We start from the raw sequence: 23,718 nt of genomic DNA, 5'->3' as shown, positions 1-23,718 counted from the left end.
AGAAAGACTCACTACAAAGGATCTGAGAAGAGCCAAATCTAATGGTACTTCTAAATTACTACATTATACTTCCTTTGTGCCATCCCTGAACTTTGGTAACGACTTGTTAAAAAAAAAAAAGATTTTTGTATTTAGTGACATACAAAACTAGAGTCAGACCGTATGGTTGAGAAAGCAACTGTCCAGAGAAAATCAGGGAATTATTCATAAACTTGCATGTCAATAAAGTAACATGAAATTTTATCTACTGTTAAGTAAAACATCCAGTAAATAGCCTTTGTGTTCCAACAAATGAATTTTATTTGATCCACTGCTGAACATAAGGATTGCTGGAGATACTGTTTGCTCAAGACACTTGAGAATGGGAAAATTTCAGCTAAGGCATCTATAATGACTAAAGGTATAGGATTATAAGTTATCTATAATGACTGGCTTCAGAATGCCAGTGTTGAGCCAAATGCTTTTGCCTAAAAATCTCATCATTTTCTCTGCCTGCTTTAAATGATTCGAGTTTGCATGTTGTGATTCAAGAAGAATGCAGGCATCAAGGAGCCTGAGTTTATCTCATAAAGCTGAATAAAACTTTAGAAGTAGGACATAGGCCAAATCAACTGCCCAACCTGAATCTGACAACAGAAATTTAATACCAAGTATGCTAGTAGTTCTTCTAAAAACATAACTACCAACTTACATAAAGTTAAGGGAAGCAAACCAAAACTTCTAAGATAAGTAAAATTTCTGTAAAGAGGCATAGTTGATTATATACTGTTGTACTTTCCATGATTTGGGCACAAACGTCACTCTTGACCCACCAAGACTGAGCGTGTCTACTAACAATGAAACCACTTGCCAATGCTAGAATAGGTAACTATCAAAAGTCAGTCATAAAAACAATGGGTAATTTTTTATGGCATATCAGACCTAAATGCTTCTAGGTTTAAAAATGTTTTAAATTGTGCAATTACAAAGAGTTTATTCAAATCGCTTTAAGTACTTTGTGAGGGGCTGGCCCCACGGCCGAGTGGTTAGGTTTGCGCACTCCGCTTCGGCAGCCCAGGGTTTCGCAGGATCAGATCCTGGTCGCGGACATAGCACTGCTCATCAGGCCATGCTGAGGTAGTGTCCCACATGCCATAACTAGAACGACCCACAACTAGAATACAAAACTATGTACTGGGGGGCTTTAGGGAGAAGAAGGAAAAATAAAAAAAACTTTGTGAAGTTATGAAAGTCTTCTAACCAGAAAACAAACATTTATGATGTATTGTAAAATAAGTGAAAGAGAGTTATCAAATCAGTGGTGTGAGAAAATTCACTCCAATGACATGAGGCTATATTTAACCTTAGGCACCGTTATAATTCTTGAGCTAAGGAGATTTCAGTAGGCAATTATGATAATGATTCATTTATCTTAGCACCACACACATTTTATCAATATAAAAAGTGATAGTTTGGTACTCGTCATTAGGATGTAAAAAAGAAAACTAAACTAGAATAACCCTTTCTGAAACAGCAAACACTACATGGAGGGTCTAGACAAAGACTGATAAACACCTATATTGTAGTTATTAACAAGAAGAATGGAAAGGAAGAAGAAAAGCAACCAAAGTTTCATTGTTTTTTGTTGGTGGACTTTCTGCTTTCAAAAAAAAATATAGAAATGTGCCATGTTCCCAAAATATAAAGAGTAGATGGCACTGCCTATATATATTTTTTGCTATCTCAGAGGGATTAAAGTTTTTTTTTGGATAATTTAGAAGGCATTTTTTCTCACCTGGTGTTCCTTCTTATATTTACCAAAATACTGAATTGCACAACACTCAAAGAAAATTTTCGATTAACAATCTAACAAATTAAATTCTAGGGTAATTTTATTTCTATTATTTTGGTTAGGAAACTGTTCATACTTAGGTTACTTGATAAAAGCATGATTAAACAATTTCATGGTATCATAATTTGTTTATTTTAAAATTGAAATATTTTCTGATCCAGACTTCCAGACGTTTAAGGGATTAGAATAGACATTTTATTTGTGTCTAAGATTTAATTTGTGTAAGATTTAATTTTAGCCATTTAACAAAAGATGGTCCATAACTCTTGGATGAGACAAAAGTTATTTCTGCAAAGTACTGTGTTCTCTACGGACCTTCCCTTCTCAGCCCTCTACTCCCTAGACAGGACTTGCTTGATTACAGGTGACAATTTATTAGTAATCAGAAGTCCTAGGTTCTACCACTTAATAGTAATGTCATCTTGGGAAGTTCTCTTAACCTTTCTAAGACTCTCTTCTCTTATAAAAAGTTGCCTGATTATCTCACAAAAATATTGAGTGGATGTAACAAGATAACATATGTGAAGTGCTTGTAAATTGTAAGATGCTATATAAATATAAGGTGCTATTCTTGCTTTGGAATAATATAGTAAGCAAAATGTGATATTCTAAGCATGACTTCATAGATTATCATCAACAAAGTTAACAGAATTTTTATAAGGAATATTATCATGGACTTTAAACAATCTTTAATGACTTAACCAAAGCTTTTCTTTAAGATGACCTAGTAATTATATAGCAAATTTAGTTACACAGGTTAAGTTACCAATATTTTAAGACTAATATCTTAAGGCTATTCCACAGTTGTAGATTCTTTAGTTCTTAAGTTATATGATTCTATGATTTCATGTTTATAACATAGGGAAACAGGCTTATACCTAAACATAATTCAATTTATTTATATAGCTGTATCAATAGCTAAACCAGAAACCGTAAAGCTTCAAGGGTTAAATGGGTTAAACCATAAAGTAATAGAGGAGTTCAGGCCTGTCTTTTATGGTTTAATGCCTTTCAGACTATACTTTTTGAAAATCCTTTTATACTATACTAAACTATACCAGTTTAATGTTACATTCATTTTGTAAATATTGATAGAGTTACCTACATCCCAATTTCCCTGGGACAGTCTAGGTTTAGGCCTGTTGCATTATTAGAATTTCAGTTTTGAAACAGTCTTTGAATAGAATGATCTTATAGATTTATTAATAGGATAAACTTCTTTGTTGGTCACTAAGTGCATAGTTCAAAAATTAAATGATTTTAATTGTTTTTGGTACCCCCTTCACTCTCAAGGGTCTTGATTTGAATGATAAATATATCATTCCCACATATAATAAGAACTTGGAGCAGAGATCAGCAAAGTCAAGAACTTTCTGACTACTACAAGGAGCAGAAGTGAAAGCAGAACTTGATATGATAAAACATCAGAGGACCTTGTCTAAAGTAAAAAGCCTTGGTTTCTATAAAGATAATCAAATCAAGTTTGTCTGCTGCTCATCAATGAAGGTGGGAGTGAGATTAAAGAGGAAATATGTGCTGGAGAACAAGGATTCCTAATTCTGAATCTATATAATCATATGTTACAGAAAGTTAAGCTAGTATTCATATTGGAACTTGGCAAGTCTCTGGGAATGTAATTATCTGTGAGAAAAGATGAAGTTGCATTCTTATACATGATCTGATTCAGACAGACCCTGTTTGCAAGCTTGTCTTACTATAATAGAACGAACTGTACTTTATTAACAACAGGGACAAGATTCTTTTGAAACTGCATGAGCTGAGATTAAATCATGTCAGTGAAAACTATATGTTGGTTACTTTTACCTAGAGTGTGTAAAAGATGTTTGGTTTGAAAGATGTTTAATAAAGATAGTATATCAACTGGATTATTTATATGAAGAAATGATCTTTACAATGAATTCTGAATATTTTCCCAAATAATTCATCAGTCAGAGGAAAATAAAAAAAGCTAAATTCTCTGTAATGGGTATACAAAATTTAAGTAAAGGTGACAATGATTTAGAAAGTTAATTTTCAGGAAGCAAGTGAATGTATTAAATGAGTTGTACAGTGTTAGGTTTATATCCTAAGTCAGAGTTAGAATCTTTAAAAGAAGTTTTTAACTTCAAAAATGGAAATCTGCTAAAGCGCAATACAAAAGGTCTGTATTTCATTATTGTCTAGGGTTGCACCTATGGAATTCTTTGAGGAAACTGGATAGCCTTTTTGAAATTAGTGAGATATAGATGTACAAAAAATGCTGTGTATTAACTAACATATCCTTTCCAGTTGCATCTTATTTTTAGGAATCAGACACAAAGGTAACTCTCTGCATGGTCATCATCTTTTAAAATTTCCTTTATTAATATTTAAAATATATAAAGGAAAAGAAATTGAGGATTAAAAGGATAAAATTCCATGTTAAAGCAAAAGCTATCCTGGTTCTTTACCTTCATACTTCCAAATGCTCACTCTGTTATTAGGAATCATTGTGAAAAACATGGAGCTTTAAGAGTACCGAAGTGTTCAGAAATGAAGAAGGAAAGAAGGTGTGAAAACCAAGAATGACACTCTCAAGTATGAATTAGCTGCTTTTAAGCTGAATTCCTTAAGCCAAAACATCTTTCCTCACATTGCCTCAATTTTTTATGTTACGTTATACTGTTGGAAATTCCACAAATTGGATTAAGTGTTTGGGTAAACAGGCATTCTCTTTAACCCTATTCTTAGGGAAGGTGAGGTTGGGAAAGATCCTTGTTTCTTTCTTGCTTTTATTCCCCAAATCTAGAATTCAAATTAGTATTATTAGATTACATATTTAGCCTAATATAGATATCTTTTGGGAGAATATCCTGTGAATTTAAATGTCACTGGTAATATGGTTGGAATTGGACAAAACTCTTCCAAAGTTAAGTATGCTTGATTGTATTTCTTTTCTTTCAGTTTAGAGCCATATTTGAAAATGAAATCAGAGATGACAGTGCAAAAATAATCGCTAAATAAATAATGACTACATAGTAAATATCCCTAAGTCCCCTCATTTTCAGTCAAAAAAAGTTAATTGAATTGGGTAGATAAGACAAGATTCAGGATCTCTCAAAATTTGGAGAAATTCTATCCAAAATGGAAAACAGAGGTCCCTCAGAATGCTAATAGGCAGAAGGGGGGAAAGCCAGATGGAAGGAGGTCTTTCTCATTGTCAGCACGTTGTTTTTTCAATTGATTCAAACAATAAGGATATCGTACTTGGAAAACAAGTTGGAAAGGAGATATTGAGGTGAATAGACAGGGAATTCATTCCAGATTGAAAGAGGACAACTGATAGGCCTAGAGAATTGGGAAGGGAAGAATACAGTTTGATTTTTAGCTTGGAATTTTCCAAAGGAAAAACTGCTTTTTTAAGCACTGAAATCTATTAAAGACAAAGATGTAGAGAGAATGCCACAAAGCTCGTTGATGATAAATAATGGGAGGAAAATAAATGCTAAGAACTTTGAGACATTTACTTTGAAGCCTTTATACTTTAAAGCAGAAACTTAACTCTCCTTATAAAATGAAATAACCCAAAACTACCATCTCCTCAAAAGCGTTACTTTCCCCAGGAAAGAAAAACTCTCAGAGATGTATTTTAACCTCTCTAGTCCATGAAGGAAGAAATGAAGAAAAAAGTAGGAGTCTAATCAAAGGACTTTCTTATTAGAAATTCTCTCTTTAGGCCTAAGAGCATACTGGAATCTTGTAGGTAAATCCCAAAGAAGTTGAGGATCTAGGACCCTCCAAATTTTCTCTGATGAGGAAAAAGAACCCACCAAGTAAAAAGGCTGACATGAGAAAAAGACTCTTAGCAGAGGAGGAAGGAAAAGGCTTTAGTCTTTAAGTACAGAGAGGCAGCTTCTCACACCCCTGTTTTGCAACAGTACACCAAGATGTTTATGACTCCAGTTACCTTTAGAGAAATACTAAATGACAATTACTGTGGGTACACACCTGGATAGAAATGCAAAACTGAGGTTAACATACCAGCTTCACTAAGAAAATTATGCAGCAAAATATTAGTAAATAATCAAGTACTGGCATCTTTTAACTAAGAAATACATATCAAATGAGAAAAACTGACAAATCAGTAAATGGAAAATTTTTAAACTGCATGTTTTAAAAATAAGTCAGATATCAAAATAAAATGTCTTAATGACTATTCGGCCTGTTACTGTGTATGTTCACTTCAACATAATCAGGCTTGGCATTATATTAGTTGATATTATTTTAAGCATTATGCCTAAAAAGAAAGACAAAACTGGAAATCCTTAATCTGTTAGTTCATTAGTTTGAAATCTACATCTGCTATTTTATATTTGCAGATCCTGACAGGTCAGAAAGTAGTTAACATCAAGATAACCATGAAATTAGTATATAGTATATAGTATGTAGAAAACTAAAGAAGGGTTATGTCACATGGAAGAAATAAAATAATGACAATGTGAAATAAAACAAGTGATCTTGAATGGCACTTGATTTCTGAGAGGAACCAGGAGAATGCACAAAATATTAGCAAATTTATGCAACACACAAAAGCAAAGAAACAGAAACACCTATAAGGCAGGTCCAACAAACAGCAATAACTAGCTGCTAATCAGAGAGTAGTACTCAACATGGAAGGACAGAAGCTAATAGCATATTTTTAGGAATTGATGCACAGGAATAAAACACTGAGCAGAGCTGAAAGAAACAGCATCAATTAGGAATATTACATCCATCCTTTGGGTAAAATTTTGCCCTTTTCCCCTTTTAAGTCTATAGAGATTTCAGAATAAATTTTAGTCAAAGTATAGGTGTAGGGGCCAGCAATTTACTATTATAATAGTGCATGTAGAAGCATGACATCAAAGTTGGATTGGATACCTTCCTAAAGTCTTTTCTAGTCCTTTGATTCTATATTTTAATATTATCCAAGCACTACTTCTGGGAAAGATATAAATAATTTTTGTGTACGTGACTCCAATTCTTCATTTTATAGTTAAATATAGCATAAATCAAGGAAACACACTTCTACATATGGGAGTTACCATGTATAAATTTGTTTGAAAATACTGTACTGCCATTATTAGCAGAAATTTATAAAGCAATGTTATAAACTAAATCATACCTCCTTTTTCTAAGCCATCCTTCTGAAACCAGCTGACAGAGGAAGTTAAAGTCTTAATTTTCCAAGATACTTTATCTTTTGACAAGCTACCACCTTTCTGTTTCTGCTTGTATTAGAGATTCTGGGAAACAGGTTGCAAAGCTATTACCTTGTGATTTTGGTACATGTACTAATATTTGTATTATCCATTTCACTCTAACACAGAGTGAATTTCAGATGTTTTTAAGATTGGCCTTTCAAAATGGGTACTAAGTAAGTAAAAATTTACTTCTGAAATTTATCTATAGAAGATATACTATAAAAAAGAAAAAAATAAAATGGGCTTAGCACATGTAAGGAGAATTTTCATCCTCCCAATCTGTCTGTTTTTAGAAGTAACAAGTTTGGGCTAACAAGCTATGCCGTGAGGAAGGCTGATGATGTCCTCTGTGTATTCAAGTTGACAATAAATTCCACTGTTTTGGTTAGCTTCTCAAAATAAAGCTAAATTCTAAGAAAGTGTATATGTATGAATTATATATATATAATGTGTATATATAGTATGCATATAATTTATACTTATACGTGTATATATATGTGTTTATGCATATAATCTCTATAGCTCTGTGGAAGAAACACACTTGGGTATCAATTATTATCAAAATTCCTTATCCATTAATACATCATTAATTTTTATTAACAGTCCAGGATTTGTTTAGCATCATGTTTAACATTTTGAAAATCAAAACAACTTTTTTTGTTATCAAGGATACTGCTATTAAAAGAAGATCTCTAACATCAGTGGTTAATAATTTTTACTTACAGAACAAAAACTTTTGAAATTTAATTGTGGGACTTAGTCTATTTACGTTTCTAAAAACTGAGAATATTAATGTACATAGGGTCCTTGTATGCTAGTGTATATTCATACAGTCCTACTGTTCTCTTGAAACCATTGGACTGGCAAACATATTCATTATGGTTTTAAAGAAACACCTTATTTGACTCACTAGGAAAAACTTTGGGGTCTATGTCCTATTATTTCTGTTGCTGCTGCTGCTGAGCGTGGAATACATTTGGGGATGGAATAGGAGAGGGAGGAGATAGATTTATTAGGGTAATGCGAATATTTATGGCTTATCCCCTTCTCTCCTAAAATCGGAAAGTCAGTGAAAGAACTGCAAATGAATGTAAGAAGGATTTTTTTTATATTACTACAGAAATTTTAGTGATAAAAACACTTAGGATTTGTTCTGTAACTTTTGAACAATGGCTTTTCCTCCCCACCTATTTTCTAATTTTATAATAAGAATTGGCTTTAGAATCAGAATTTAAAGTTTTTCTTTGGTCTAAGAAATAGTTTTGCTTTTTATGAAAACAATGAATTTTCTTTTTTAAAGTTAATAACATTATATAATTGAATATATTGGTAACATAGAATTTTTTCGGTTAAAAGATTAAAGCATTCAAAGAACACTAAAATACAGTAGAAAATCAATGTTATGAGATCATGTCAGAGGTGAGCCCTTCTTTTATCAAAACACTTCTACTAGTTGATCCATATTATATAAAATTTGGTGCCAAATGGCTTATGTTATAGGAAGGCTGCAGCATTATCTCAAATATTAGAGAAAAAATTTAACATAGTCAAATTAATCACATGAAAAGGCAAGAATACCGATCACGTTGATGGTATTTCTAATATTTGGAAAATGTTATAAAAAAAGCAGTATAAATACTATTAAAATTCTGAAAACCATGGCAGAAGCAAAATTAAATAAGGTGTAGCAGTAACAATAAATAAAAAATTAGACAAAAGCATATTAAATGACAAAATAGCAAAGTAGTAGAACTGAATTAACATTAAATACACTATATGCAAAAGGCACGAAAGTATTAAAAATTCTATTAGAATTAGGAATGACTTTTATCCTAAATATTAAAATAAATAGCAAAGAATGTGAAACATAACTTCTAAAAGGTTGAGAGGAAAAGAAATAACACAAAGCAGAGAACATGAAAGACACCTCACTATTCCCAATGTGGTTATTATTTATGGAATGGATAAAACATGTTGTAGAAAATGTCACTACAGTTAGATTAACACATAAAAACACCAACATGCCACATATACCTAATAATTTTGTAGAACAGCTGAAAAAACAAATTTCATCAAATTTAGACAGCTTATAGTGGAATAAATATGGTGAGGTATTAACTAACCCTAAGTTTCACAATGGGCAGCTTCTAGCCGGTTCGTTGAAGCTGGATCTCGGCCACACAAGGATCATTAGACAAGAAATCAGTTGAGCTGGACTAGAGCTGCCCAATTGTCTTAATAATGAATGCTCCACACTGTCTGTTAAGTAAAGAGAAAGAAAATATAGATCAGAAAAACTGAATGGGAAAAAAAAATAAGTTAGAGTAGATGAATGTAAGACATCAATGAACATTTACTAAGAACCTGTAGAACATGTGGTACTAATTATATTAAGAGTATTATGAAGTGAGAGGCTAGAGATTAGGAAGGGTCCAGAACTCAGGAAAGGCTTGCTCCCTGATCTTTGAAAGCTTAAGATCTATTTTAGACCATCTCTAGTCTAGTGTCACAGTATAAATGTTTAGTATATAAAAATGGAGAACAGGTCAACAGAGAAACAAGTGAGTTATAACATTACTTCTATTTTTGAAACTATTATTATGTGGGTTTTAAAAACATGTTTTTAAAAGGGGAGTAGAGTTTGGCAGAAGGCTATTTAGAAAGTTGTGCAAAACCCCAAAAGTACCCTTCAAGTTGGCATTGGTAGGACAAGCATATAGGTACTGATGCCATATAATACCGAGTAATTCATTATATCTGTGTCATCCTGAGATTTGTGTGTGTGTGTTAAGATTAGTTTGGGTCAAAGAAACAACCTAGTTGCTATTATCTTTTTGGCACTTTGGGCATAGTTCAGCTCCTAATTTAGGAAACCAAGCTGTCCTATGACATATTTTTAGTTTTGGATAGCCTCAAAATTTTCCATGTTTGTTTCAATCTCTCTACAGAAGTACTGTCTGATAAAACTTTCTATGTTGATGGAAAAGTTCTATATCTACACTGCCAAATATGGTAGCCACTAGTAGTACATGAAATGTGGTGAGTTTCTATTGAAGTGAATTTTAAATTTCATTTAATTTGAATTAATTTAAAATTGAAATTAACTAGTTTCCTGTGGCTAGTGGTTACCATATTGGTGACAGCATGACTCTAGGGGGTTCAAATTTGTCTGGTTTGCTAAACTCGATAGCCCTGCCTGGATTTCTCTGTTCAGTACTGTCCAATACCACTTACTGTTCACTGAGGTATTCTCAGTGTCTAGAATATTCATTAGCACATGGTAGGTGCTCAATAAATATTTGGTAAATGAATGAAATCTACTGTGGTAATATATAGCTATTCATACCTAGTCAACTACTCACAGCTTATTGGCAGTGTGCTCTGGTTCTCTAAGGAAAAACAGAGAAGTGAACTCAAACTATTCTATGTAGGTGGAATTGCTTGGTTGAAGGCTCAATAGGCCTAGAGAGAATAGGAACAGTGCTTGCTTCATTATTACAGCTCAAAGAAAAGCAATATAGTTATTATGTGAATCATTTAGGTTAAGTATGGGAAAACCGAAGGGAGAATACTTAATGATAAGGAATTTGGTAAGGATGTGAATAAGAGTTGATGAGAGTGATAAGAGGGGAAAAAAACGTAACTTCAGATTAAAAAAACTAAATTCAAATTTTATGTATAAGTAAAGGATGGAAACTGAAGATAGAGACATCTTGAAGAAATATGAGCAAGCACTATTTGAAGAAAGTAAACTGGTTAGGCAATAATAAAGCTTAGAAAAGGGATTTGGTAGTAGAAAGAGAAATAAATATATTATTCTTAGCAAGTTAGTTGAAGAAGGGACACAAAAACAGTATACATAGATCATGTAGGATCAAGAGGTCAGAAAAATCACTGGTATTGTTTTGATTTTAGGAGAAACAGAAGATGGGCAAACTAACACGTAAGAGGTGAGGATTCTTCATGATTTTCAGTTTGAGGAGGTAGTGACCATTTATCCAAATGTTGTTGTTTTAGGGTTAAATTGGAAGAGAACCAAAGCCCTACGGTCAGATTCACTAATTTTGTTTTGTTTTTTTTGAGGAAGATTAGCCCTGAGCTAACTACTGCCAGTCCTCCTCTTTTTGCTGAGGAAGGCTGGCCCTGAGCTAACATCCATGCCCATCCTCCTCTACTTTATACGTGGGACGCCTACCACAGCATGGCTTGCCATGCCAAGTGATGCCATGTCTGAACCCAGGATCCGAACCAGCGAACCCCAGGCCGCCGAGAAGCGGAATGTGTGAAATTAACTGCTGCGCCACCAGGCTGGCCCCCAGATTCACTATTAAACACTATTAAAATGCAGAAAACTGGAAAATTCCCTTAGAAGACAATTTACAGTGCAAAGAGAATCATGTCATGATTAGTAGCTGGTAAAAGAGGAAGAAATATATTTCTGAAAGAGACACTGAAAGATCAAACTTAATGCAAGGAAAGAGAGCCACATCTGAAAATTAATAAAGTTTAAGCACAGGCTAGTTGACAGTACTGAATTAAAGAGAATCTAAGGGGACAAGACCTAGGACAAGACCCTTGGGATTTGGCTAATAAGAAGTTGTCAAATCTTGAAAATAAATCTTAGATATGTAGTTTCAATAGATCTCAATACTAAAGGAACAATAATTTCATATGGAATGAAAAAGATACCCCTATACTCCTCCCTCATGTCTTTCCAAAATAGATAAATTTAAAATACTATTAGTGAAGTGTGGAATACAAAATCCTACTGCTTGTTATTATGTATCCTCAAAATGGGGGAAATTTAGGAAACAATTCTGTAAGGAATTAAGATTTGATGAGTTGAATCTTTTATTATGAAGATGGTCATCCAAGTAGTCTGAGTGCTGAGAGAAAAGAAAAAAGACTGGGGAAAAGGAGAAACAGTGTTCAATTAGAGGGAATGACAGACTCAGAATGTAAGGAAAGCAAGTGCTCAAACTAAGAATGAAAACACATAACTGGATAAGCAGATAAAATGTGCCACACAATAAGACAGATATCCCCCATAAAAGGAATATAAAATTTACTCAGAATACTGTATCACCTCATACCTATCCTTACACAGTAATGAATAAATATCTCAAATTATCTTCATCCACACTTCCCCCTACATTAATTAAGTATCTTAGCTGGTAAGAACTCATGGCAAATGTAAATATTAAAGCAGTCCAGAGGCTGAGTCAAATAATCCATGTTAGGTTAAAAACAGATTAAAATGGGGCTGTCCCTGTGGCCGAGTGGTTGGGTTCGTATGCTCTGTGTTGGCGGCCCAGGGTTTCACCAGTTCAGTTCCTGGGCGTGGACCTAGCACTGCTTGTCAAGCCATGCTGAGGTGGCATCTCACATGTCAAAGCTAGAAGGACCCACAACTAAAATATACAGTTATGTACCAGGGGGCTTTGGGGAGAAGAAGGAAAACTAAAATCTTAAAAAAAAAAAAAAAGATTAAAAAGGGAATATAGTCAATAATATGGTACTAACTTTGTATGGTGACAGATGGTAACTAGACTTACTGTGGTGATCATTTCATAATGTATAAAAATATCCAATCACTATGATATACACCTGAAACCAACAGGATATTATATGTCAATTATATATCAATGAAAAAAAAAAAAAGAAAGAATCGGGGCCAGCCTGGTGGCGTACTGGTTGGGTTCATGTGCTCTGTCTTGGTGACACGGGGGTTTGTGGATTTTGATCCCAGGCGCAGACCTACACACAGCTCATTGGGCTGTGCTGTGTAGACATCCCACATGCGAAGTGGAGGAGGACTGGCACAGATGTTGGCTCAGGGCCACTCTTTCTCAGGCAAAAGGAGGAAGACTGGCAACAGGTGTTAGCTCAAGGCCAACCTTCCTCACCAAAAAAAAAAAAAAAAACCCCAGAAAGAAAGGAAAGAAATAATTAAAAATGAAAATATAACTGAAGCGTTTGTATTATATTTCATATTACACTTTAAGAGTATACATGAACCTGACAATAGGTTAATTCAAGGGTCATGAAACTGTGGCCTGCAGGACAAATCTGGCCCATCACTTATTTTTGTAAATAAAGCTCTTAATGGAACACAGTCACACTCATGGTTTATATTTTATCTATTGTTATTTTCATGCCACAACAGTAGTGTTGAATAGTTGAGATAGAGACTGTGTGGCCTGCAAAGCTTAAAATATTTACTAATAGGCTCTTTTTTTACTTATTCAGGCTAGAAAGAAATTTTCAGGCTGAACACTTCTGAAAATCTAGGAAAGAAAACCTTAATAAGATGCCTTAAATTCAAATAGTGTATATACTCTCTCTTGTGGAAATAAATTATCAGCAGCCTTAAATCTATTGGATTCACCTTGATTAAATGAAAGTCAAAATCAGAAATTACAAGTTTAATAGAAATGTTAAGAGAAACTAAGAAGCTATTGATACTAATTCTTTTGAGACTACAAAGAACAGGATTAATTAGGTATATGTTAAGTTACATAAGAAGATAAATGAGTATTTATGCACTAGGTACCATAATGTTTAAGTTAAATCTATACTTATTCTGTTTTACTGTCAGAAAGATTATTTATTTTGCTTGAGGAAGATTAACCCTGAGCTAACATCTGTGCCAATCTTCCTCTATTTTGTATGTGGGTCACTGCCACACCATGGCTTGATGAGCAGTGTAGGTCTACACCTGGGATCTGAACCTGCGAACCTGGGCCACCAAAGTGGAGCATGCTGAACTTAACCACCATGCCAGTGGACCAGCCCAAACATTTTTAATTTAAAGTGTAATTTTTCTAGTTTAAGAGCATATACTTTTCTACATTGTCTTAGATCTGTGAGTAGAAAATGGCAGAAATTGTACAGAGAAACCGCTATCTTACACTCTTTAGTCATAAAAAAATTACACATACGTTAAATATAAATCATAACAGAGGCATGAACAGATCTCTCTCTTTGTATGTGGGTCACCACATATAAGCATAAAACTGGAATCAGAAACCTGCACCTTGCATGTTTAGAGAAGTGCTGCTAAGAGGAACTTTACCCCTTCGATCCTGACAGATCTTTGCTCTACTATGTTACAGACCAAAGGGGAACAAAACCACTGACTTGTTTTGATTTGGAATTTAATCTGTCTTGTTAAGGGTTATCATAATTCTGGTTATTACATGAGATACATCCTAGGGAATATTTTGGTCCTGCTAAAGTTCAGATTTAAGGATTAGGGAAGAGTTAGAAAGCTATGAACTACGGTTAACTAGCTTATTCCAAAGCCCACGTCTCATACAACTGTAATATTGGATTTCATCAAATCTGAGACACGATGGACTGTAAGACACACCACTATTTTATGTATCACTTCCAAAACTAAAAAACATTGCAATCAGTTGTAAACATATCCTGACTCAAGAGGTTTTGAAATATGAAAAGATGTACATCTCAGAATCAATGAAATTTGGCATGTTTTATTTTTAATTTAGACGTGGTATCATAAGAAGCTTGAGTATGGAGGGACAGGAAAAACTCCCCCACAACTCCCCTTTTGTTAGAGATGGTCAAAAAAAAGAATATTTAATTTAATAAACTTTCAAAGTCAAAACTAGACCACAGGGCTGTTGTACACAGTTTTATATTTCTTCTTTTTATTTTTTTAAGGTTGAGTGTTCTATGTATTTTATAGTCAATATTTTTCTTTAAGTGATTTGGCAGCCCTCAATAGAAAATGGTGCCCCACTCAGGGACAGAAACTCTAAAACTACTTCTATAGTTTTCTAAAACTACACAACCCTGTAGAAATGCTTTACTATACAAGTTTTACTGTGTGTAAAATTATCTACTTTTGTTTATAGTGCATTTGTATTATAACACAGAAATCTTAATACACAAATGTTGATATATCATTAGGAAACAATATTTTCCTAAAACATATTAAAGTAGACTAATAGACATTTGAGACATTAATCTTTATTCTTCCTAGCAAATTTCCCCTGGTGCACCAAAAGCCTTGGTGACTTAAAATAGAAAGATGGAGAAGAATAACGTAGATTTAATATTTTAAAAATAGATAAAATATTATAGAAATAGAAAATAGAAATGAAATATTTCTTACAATAGGTGGAACAGAAGTCTTTGGGTGGTGAACAAGCCATAGTCTACAAAGAAATTGACGATAATGATGTACACTTGAAATTTATATGTTATAAACCAATGATACCTCAATAAAAAATAAATTGAAAAAAGAAAAATATGGAAATATTCCTTGGAAGAATTTGAGCCTGTTGTTTTTAGAAGTGTAAGTCATTTTTAAAACTCTAATGATTATAATTTTAAGGATGTTAATTGGATTTATTGCAAAGTAGCAAATTCAGATGTCAAAACTGTCTTGAGGCAAGAAATCTAATCAACTAAATAGAAGCCTTACTCAGAGCTCAGAGCATGTCTAACTGCTATAAAAAATTGCCAGAAACTGCTCATCAGCTGTAAGCCACAGGCTACTATACTCTCAAATCAAATGCATATATTGTAAAGCAGACCAATATAGAAACTACTAGGTTAATATAGTATTACTTAGGGCTATCATTCCCTAATTCAGCAGAATCACATCTTATACAGAAATAAGTTTTAAAGTCAATAAAGCAAAATCACATAATGTCAAAATTATCCCACTGAATTAGACTACAGGAAGGAATAAAAGGAAAATCTTTGTGTACTTGGGCACTTGAAGTATTATGCTTTTAAGGTCAATACCAAATCCCCAGGTAAAAAGGGTATAAATGGAGAATTATAAAGTGTTTTGTTTTCTTAGATTGTTTTTCCATTTTTGCATTAATATGTGTCTAATAAATGTGTCCTTATGAGAATTAATTGAGATACTGGAAATTGGGAAAATTATAATTTGAAGTTCATTTTCAAGTTAAATGTTCATTTTATTTAATTCCAATATACACTATCTATTCATGAAAACATTTGACATTAAGGATATTTACCTACTTGCCAGTCTATGAGGAATTTCCTCTAATTAAAGCACTGATTGGACTTGAAAGAAAAACTCAGCTATTTGCCTGGTACACCTTACTGTTTGGAAAGACCGTATGGTTTAAAAGTAAATTGGAAAGGGATATGACCTACCACCACTGTCTATTTCTAGCTCAGAGACCCATAACATGCACTCACCTAAAAATTAGTGATTATCTCTACTTTATAAAAAAATTCCACTACTATCTTCTTCCTAACCATTTCCTCATTTCAGTATCATTAACACTTCTTATAAAGCAATTTAGAGACTAAAATTCCTTTATATTCAGCAAGACCTCAGAGTTAAGGAGGACAAATGGAAAGCCCTGTTTTCTAAGGGCAAGGACAGGAAAGCCTGTGCTTTGCAGTTCCAGGCATGCAGGCGGGTATAAGTTTTCACACGTAGTATGTAGTCAAACTGTAGATAGCCTCAGATTCTAAAGTATTAATTATTTTACTCAACAGTCAGAGAAGTAAGCAGCAGGAGCAAAAAAAGCTCACCTAGTTAGGCACCTCAAATTGCACATGTTCTGAGTATCAAGCCTCCTCCTTGCTATAAATCTAAGAGAGGGGACAGAGGACAGTAAGGTGAATCCAGGACCCATGAACCAATCTTTAGAATCATCATGGATAGCTCTCCATTCAAGGATAAGTAAATAGAAAAGCAGACACTGTATGGGTCCTGTGAAAAATTTTTTGCATATGGCACTACATTGAGGGCAAGGATAAACAGCATATATATGTATTTATATTAAGAACATATATATGAGGAAATTAAATAAATTTTTAAACATATATCCCAATTCCCAGTAATTACAAACTGAAAATCAGGAAAGATGAAATAGTTGCTGGCCAGTGTAAAAAAACATGGTATGAAACTATTGATATGATGGAAAGAATTAAATTCATCTTTGCCATAACGGCCAGTAGTCACTAAAGAAAATCAAACCCTTGATATGGGTCTTTAAAAATCCTCCCAGAATGCAAAAGAAGATAACATGAAAGATGAAATGATGAAAGATAAAATGCGAGAATAGAGAGAACAGAGAGACAAGTAATTCTCAAAAAGAACACAGAACAAATTGAACAAAAAGAATGAGCACCCTGGGTGGGCCCAGTGGCATAGTGGTTAAGTTCGTGTGCCCCATGTCAGCAGCCTTGGCTTTGTGGGTTTGGATCCCCAGCATGGACCTCCATACCACTCATCACACCATGCTATGGTGGCATCCCATGTACAAAACAGGAAGACTGGCACAGATGTTAGGTCAGCAAAAATCTTCCTCAAGCAAAAAGAGGAAAATTGGCAACCGATGTTAGCTCAGGGCCAATCTTCCTCAACAAAAAGAAAGAAAGAAAGAAAGAAAAGAATGAGCACAAGTTTTAATAGTAAAACAACAACGCCCTTGATTTGTTTGAATTTACAAGTCAAAAGGATCCACCATGCTTCAAACAAAATTAATGAGAGGCAATCCATGAATAAATATCCTGGCAAATATCTCTTTCCCTCCCCTCAAACATCCTGGTCCTTTTAACTTTTTTAAATCATTTATTTAAAAATAATTTTAGACTTACAGAAAAGCTGAAAAAATAGTACAGAGTTCATGTATCCCTTCATCCAACTTCTCCTAATTTTAATAACTTGTATAATCATAGAACAATTAGGAAAAACAAAAAATGAGCATTGGTACAACACTATTAACTAAACTATAGACCCCATTTAAACTCCATCAGTTTTTCCACTAATGTTCTTTTTCCATTCCATGATCTAATCCAAGATCCTGCATTACATTAATTTGTCATGTTTCCTTATTCTCCCCCAATGAATGAAATTTACACAGTCTTTCTCATCTTTCACAACCCTGACACTTTTAAAGAGTACTGGTCAGTTATTTTGTAGACTATCTGTCAATTTTAGTTTGTCTGATATTTTCTTTTGATTAGATAGAAGTTATGCATTTGGGACCAGAATATCAGAGAAGTGATGTGCCTTTTCAGTGTATCTTATCAGGGGATATGAGATGCCAATATATCTGAGGAGTGGTAATGTTAACCTTGATTACTTTAAGCATAAAAAATAACTTGCCCAAGGTACCATAGCTCCTAAGTAGCAGATCTAGGATTCTAACCCATGCATGGTCTCTGCCACAGAGGAAAACTTAGCTGGCCCTCTGAAACCCTAACAGTGAAGCTCAGTGACAAAACCAACTACACACAAAGAACTTCCCATTAAGATTTTAGTGTCTCCCTCTTAAATAGGGACATACAGTCACATTAGAAGAAAGCCTCCAGAATGAGAGACCAAAACAGAGAAAAAAGAAATTCAGATGAAACATATGATGCAAGGAGCAGATGAAAATATACTACTATAATATACTGTATATACTATAACTAATACCCTCTCAGAAATAAGAAAAAATTAATGAGAAGTGGTCCATGTAAAGACATCTTGGCAAACACTTCATTCTCTCTCAAACATCTTAGTCCTTTTAATTTTTTTTAACTTTGCATTTTGAAATAGTTTCAGATAGAAAAGTTTAGAAATAATAGAGTTTCTGTATATCTTTGACTGGAAGACACTGGTACAGGAAATGAACATTAATACAATCCTTTTAACTAAACTACACACCTTATTCAAATTTCACTAGTTTTTCCACTAATGTGATAGGTGAAATAAATTACATGTGAAAGGGTTACATATTATAGGCAAAAACTTTCAGAAAATATAACAACAACAACAAAAAAGACAGAGGTGAATAATAATAGAGAAAAAGATAAAATTAGGGGCCGGCCCCGTGACCGAGTGGTTAAGTTCACGTGCTCTGCTTCGGCAGCCCAGGGTTTCGCTGGTTGGGATCCTGGGCGTGGACATGGCACCGCTCATCAGGCCATGCTGAGGCGGCATCCCACATGCCACAACCAGAAGGACCCGCAACTAAAAACACACAACTATGTACCAGGGGGCTTTGGGAGAAAAAGGAAAAATAAAATCTTAAAAAAAAAAAAAGATAAAATTATAAGATTAATCCAAGAAGTCAAATATTAATTCCAGAAAAGGAAATAGACAAAATAGTTTGAAGGAAATTAACAAAAAAATAACACAAGAAAATTCCCTAGGGAGTTAAGGACAAGAGTCCCTAGATTAAAAGGGCCTACCAACTACTTGGCGCAATTACTGCAAAAGACTCATATTAAGGCAAATTATTGTGAAATTTCAGAATGGCAGGAATAAAAAAATCCTAAATGCTCCTAAAGAGAGAAAACAGATATATACAAAGGATCAGCAACACTGGAAGCTAGAAAACAATGGAGCAAAGCTTTAAAATTTTTTACAAAAATTTCAATCTAGGATTCTATAATAGACAAGTATATTTCATACAGTAGAGTCTTAAAAGATTTACCTCACATGCATCCTTTCTCAGGATGCTACTGAGCATGTATTTCGCCAAACAAGAGAATAAACTAAGAAAAGGCATGGGATCAAAAAAAAAAAAAAAAAAAAAAAGAGGCATCCAACACAGGGCAGAGGCAAAGAGAATTCCCCAAGAAAAAGAAGTCAGGATAATGGCTGTTGGGCTGATTTAAAGAGCAACCAGTCCAAAAGAAAACAGTTCAGTGGTTACCAGGTGAAGGGGTATGGGGGGTAGGCACAGGGGGTGAAGGGGAGCACTTATGTGGTGACAGTCAAGAAATAATGTACAACTGAAATCTCACATATAAACTATTATGAACTCAATAAAAAACATTATTGCAAAAAAAATTAAAAAATAAAGAGCAAGGAGTCCAGATTAAAGTAAGACTCAGTATGGTTCTCTGCAGGAAATAATTCTTGTGTAGAAAATTATATTCAGTATCTTACAAAGCTGTTCAAAGGTATGGAGAGACTTAGCCATAGGTTTAAAGAAAATTAAATGAATGGTGAAAAAGGAAGCAAACAGTGAAAAACAAAAAGTTGTTCAAGAAAGAAAATGTAATTATAGCACACCACTTGGCTCATTAGTGAACAGTATTTACTTAAGCATAATTATGAAAATAACAAATGTAAGCAAAACTTATGACACAGAGGAAGAGTGAGGAAATCAGAGATATAAGAGAGTTAAAATCCTCATCTACCATATAATAAATCATTAGATAATAATTGCAATTGTTAAGTTAATAGCGACAGAAATATGGAAGTAAATACTGGAAGAAACAAGTGAATGTAGCCACCTCTCAAGAAGAGAGGTGGGATGGGGGGCCCTTTTTTCCTTATCCTTTAGCCACTATTTGACTTTTAAAACTATGTATATATTACTTTAATAAAAATAAAAATTAACTTCAAAAGAGCAAAGAACACCAGATTGAGTGTTTCCAGACAAGATATATAAGGCAAATGTGAATAATAATAGGGAAAAAAAACCCTAGGATGATGTTAACATACGAAAGTAAATTTCACAGTAAAACGTATTAAACAAGACAGAGAAGGCCAATTTATTGTGATAAAAGGTTAAATTTAATGAAAAGCCTAATAATGTAACATCAGAAACAAAGTAAAAACTTCTACAAATACCAGGAGAAACACAATTGTGCTGGGAGACTTTAATATCATGATCATACTCAGATTTCAATAATTAAGACCTAAAACATATTATAGATGAATAATACATATTGAATTTTTTGCCTTGCAAAAAGAAAGCTTTTTCTTTTCTACCATCCATAGATCATTTCCAAAAACTGGTAGTATTTTAGTCACAAAGTAAGTCTCTATAAATTCAATAAAGTGTACTGGTCATATTCTCTGGGTGTAAGGAGTATCATGTATAGTCAAAGAAGAGCATTGTGCAAGGGAGAAGTATTGAGAGACTGACTCCCTGGCAGGCAAAGTTGCCTGCTGAATTGGCAATAAGTGGGTTGATATAGCCTAGATGATGGTGCCAAGGGCTCTATGTCCTTGGCATGAAAACCCCACTCCTTCTCAAACCACTGCATGAGCCAGGGCCTAGTTTGGCCCACTATTCACTCCTCTATTTTTTTTCCCCCTAAATATTACCAACCATCTTAAGCTGATGATACCTGCAGGAAAAATGGTCTCCAGGCAAAAATCATAAAACATCTGAGAAGAACAATATAATAAGTGACCCCCAAAAAGAGAAGAACATTATTGATATTAGTTGCTCCTTACATATGTAGCTTGAAGAAGCAAATTTTTAAAATAAATAATAAACCCATTAGCTTCATGCATCTTTGAGAGAATTATCTCAGACTTCACATTCATGCGTAAGTTTTTTTTCCTTTCTCTTGATCTTATCCATTTTTTAAAAATAAAGTTTACAGATAACTTTTACCTCAAACTTATGTTACCTTGACATAATTACATGTTAGTTGACAACGTTTTTTTTCTACAACAATTTTTTTTATAATTCAGCTATAATTGACATATAACATTATATTAGTTTCAGGTGTACAACATAATTCAATGTATGTATATATTGCAAAATGATCACCACCATAAATCTAGTTAAGACCCCAAACCTCACATAATTACAATTTTTTTCTTGTGATAAGGACTTTTAAGATCTTCTCTCTTAGCAATTTTAAAAATATACAATACAGTATTAATTATAGTCGCCATGCTGTACATCAGCAGTCCACTTAGAAATGTCTTCTATATCTTTGTATTACCAAAGCAGTAATTTTCTGCTTACTTTTTCATTACTCAGACTTAAGATAGGATTCTATCAATTTGAATTAGTTTTCTCCACAAAAATATATTGAAATATATTGAAAATTTCTTATTCTCCTGGCCATTCTTTCATCAGTACTTGAGACTTTAGTTATACAATTCATGAAACAGTATTGTTTGAGCGTGTTGTATTTGTTGCTTATCTTTAAAACTTCAGAATGAACACATTAGTAACAGATTTTAAAATACTTGCAAATTGCAAAACATCTTATCTTTCTTTATTTTTTCTGCAATGAAATGTTCTCAACCTAAACAGTATTAGCTCTTCATTGCCAAGTGAAAAAGCCTTCCTGTTTCATCTTGTAAACCTTTAAGGAAGAGTCCTTTATTTCACTCTGGAAATTTTAACCAAGGTTTATTTAAAAGCTTCCTCTCTCAACTTTAAAAATTGGCCAAATGATTTTTACTGTAAAAATATTTATAGGATATATGTTCTGTTTCATACTATCAATTTTGTCTTTTTCCTATAATGCTTATACCACATGGAGGTTACCTCAACTCCTTATTTTCACTTCCTATCTTGACTTTTGGTAATTGTTTTTCCTTTTTTGAATGCTCCTTAAGAAAGTTTCTTAAAAATAAGGAAAGAGAGGCAAAATCAAATCAGTTTGTTTATCCTTCTAATCTGACAAAAAACATTTAATTGGAGGATGAGATTAAAAATATAGCTAAAATAAAACTTTAGTCACTGCTATTTCTGTCACATATTACTATGTACTGTCAAATCTGGCAGAATCTAAATGAATTATAGGCTATTAGTTAATTAATAAATCACATAAATAAGCTGCCCCTTGTACAGACATATCATATGGACTCTACCATATAACAAGCCTTAAATAACAACTCATCCTCTGCAGTTCAATTCATCATTTATTGAACATAGTATTTGAAAAATAATATTTGAAGTGCTATAGGTACAATTAATAAGACTTCACCCTCAAGATTACAGTCAGCTCTGTTCATGCCCTGAGTCTATAATTTTCTTCTAATCTTAACTGTTACATTAGAATTGTCAATGGCTACTTAGTTTACATATGGCAAAATTCGTGCTGACATGTACTTTTTATTGAAAGTAGCAGGGCCTGACAAATTTGTTTGTTTGTCTTGTTTTGGAATAAAGTAAAAGGAACAAATGAGGAAAATATCAAAATATCAATGGATCTTTTCTAGAATATCAAAAACATTGTAACGTTACATTAAAAAATTTCTTGTGTGAACATTTAGTGGACTCAAAGGTATCATTTCTCTATTTTGGAATGTCATAAAAATTATTAATCAGGAACAAGGCAAGGATGTCCCCTCTCACTCCTCCTTCTCAACATTGTACTGGAAGTCCTAGCTAATGCAATAAGAGAAGAAAAGGAAAGGAAATAAAAGTATACAGACTGGGAAGGAAGAAATAAAACTCTCTCTGTTTGCAGATGACATGAATCATCTATGTAGAAATCTGAAAGAACTGACCAAAAAACTCCTGGCATTAATAAGCAATTATAGGCTGCAGAATACAAGGCTAAAATGCAAAAGTCAAATGCTTTTCTTTCTTTTTTTTAAAGATTGGCACCTAAGCCAACAACCATCACCAATCTTCCCTCTTTTTTTCCTCTGCTTTTTCTCTCCAAATCCCCCCAGCACACATCTGCACATCCCAGCTGCAAGTCCTTCCAGTTGTGGCATGCGGGACACTGCCTCAGCACAGCTCAACAAATGGTGCCACATCCGCGCCTAGGATCCAAACCGGCAAAAACCTGGGCTGCCAAAGTGGAGTGCACGAACCCAACCACTGGGCCACAGGGCCAGCACCTTGAATGCTTTTCTATTTACCAGCAATGAATAAAAAAATGAAATACTTAGGTATAAATCTAACAAAATATGTACAAGATCTAGATGAGGAAAACTACAAA

The 23,718-nt window shown here is 33.6% G+C and overlaps 1 protein-coding gene across 2 annotated transcripts in view; it reads right to left on the bottom strand.

Moving 5' to 3' along the window:
* Positions 1–23,718, bottom strand: part of LOC124233496 (protein boule-like) — a 57,827-nt gene that overhangs the window by 1,004 nt on the left and 33,105 nt on the right. Inside the window, exon 11 of one of the 2 annotated variants that reach the window (XR_006887077.1) lies at positions 9,177–9,312. Coding sequence is in view for 1 of the 2 variants with exons in the window: in XM_046650636.1 (XP_046506592.1) it covers positions 9,289–9,312 (24 nt within the window). In the remaining variant the exon portion in view is untranslated. Of the gene's footprint in view, positions 1–8,488; positions 9,313–23,718 lie in introns of those variants that run through there. The other variant, XM_046650636.1, reaches the window with a different exon arrangement.

The sequence above is a fragment of the Equus quagga genome, unplaced genomic scaffold (assembly GCF_021613505.1).
Source record: "Equus quagga isolate Etosha38 unplaced genomic scaffold, UCLA_HA_Equagga_1.0 203_RagTag, whole genome shotgun sequence".
Lineage (NCBI taxonomy): Eukaryota > Metazoa > Chordata > Mammalia > Perissodactyla > Equidae > Equus > Equus quagga.
Note: the sequence above shows the minus strand (reverse complement) of the source record. Positions and strands in the feature narration are given on the sequence as shown.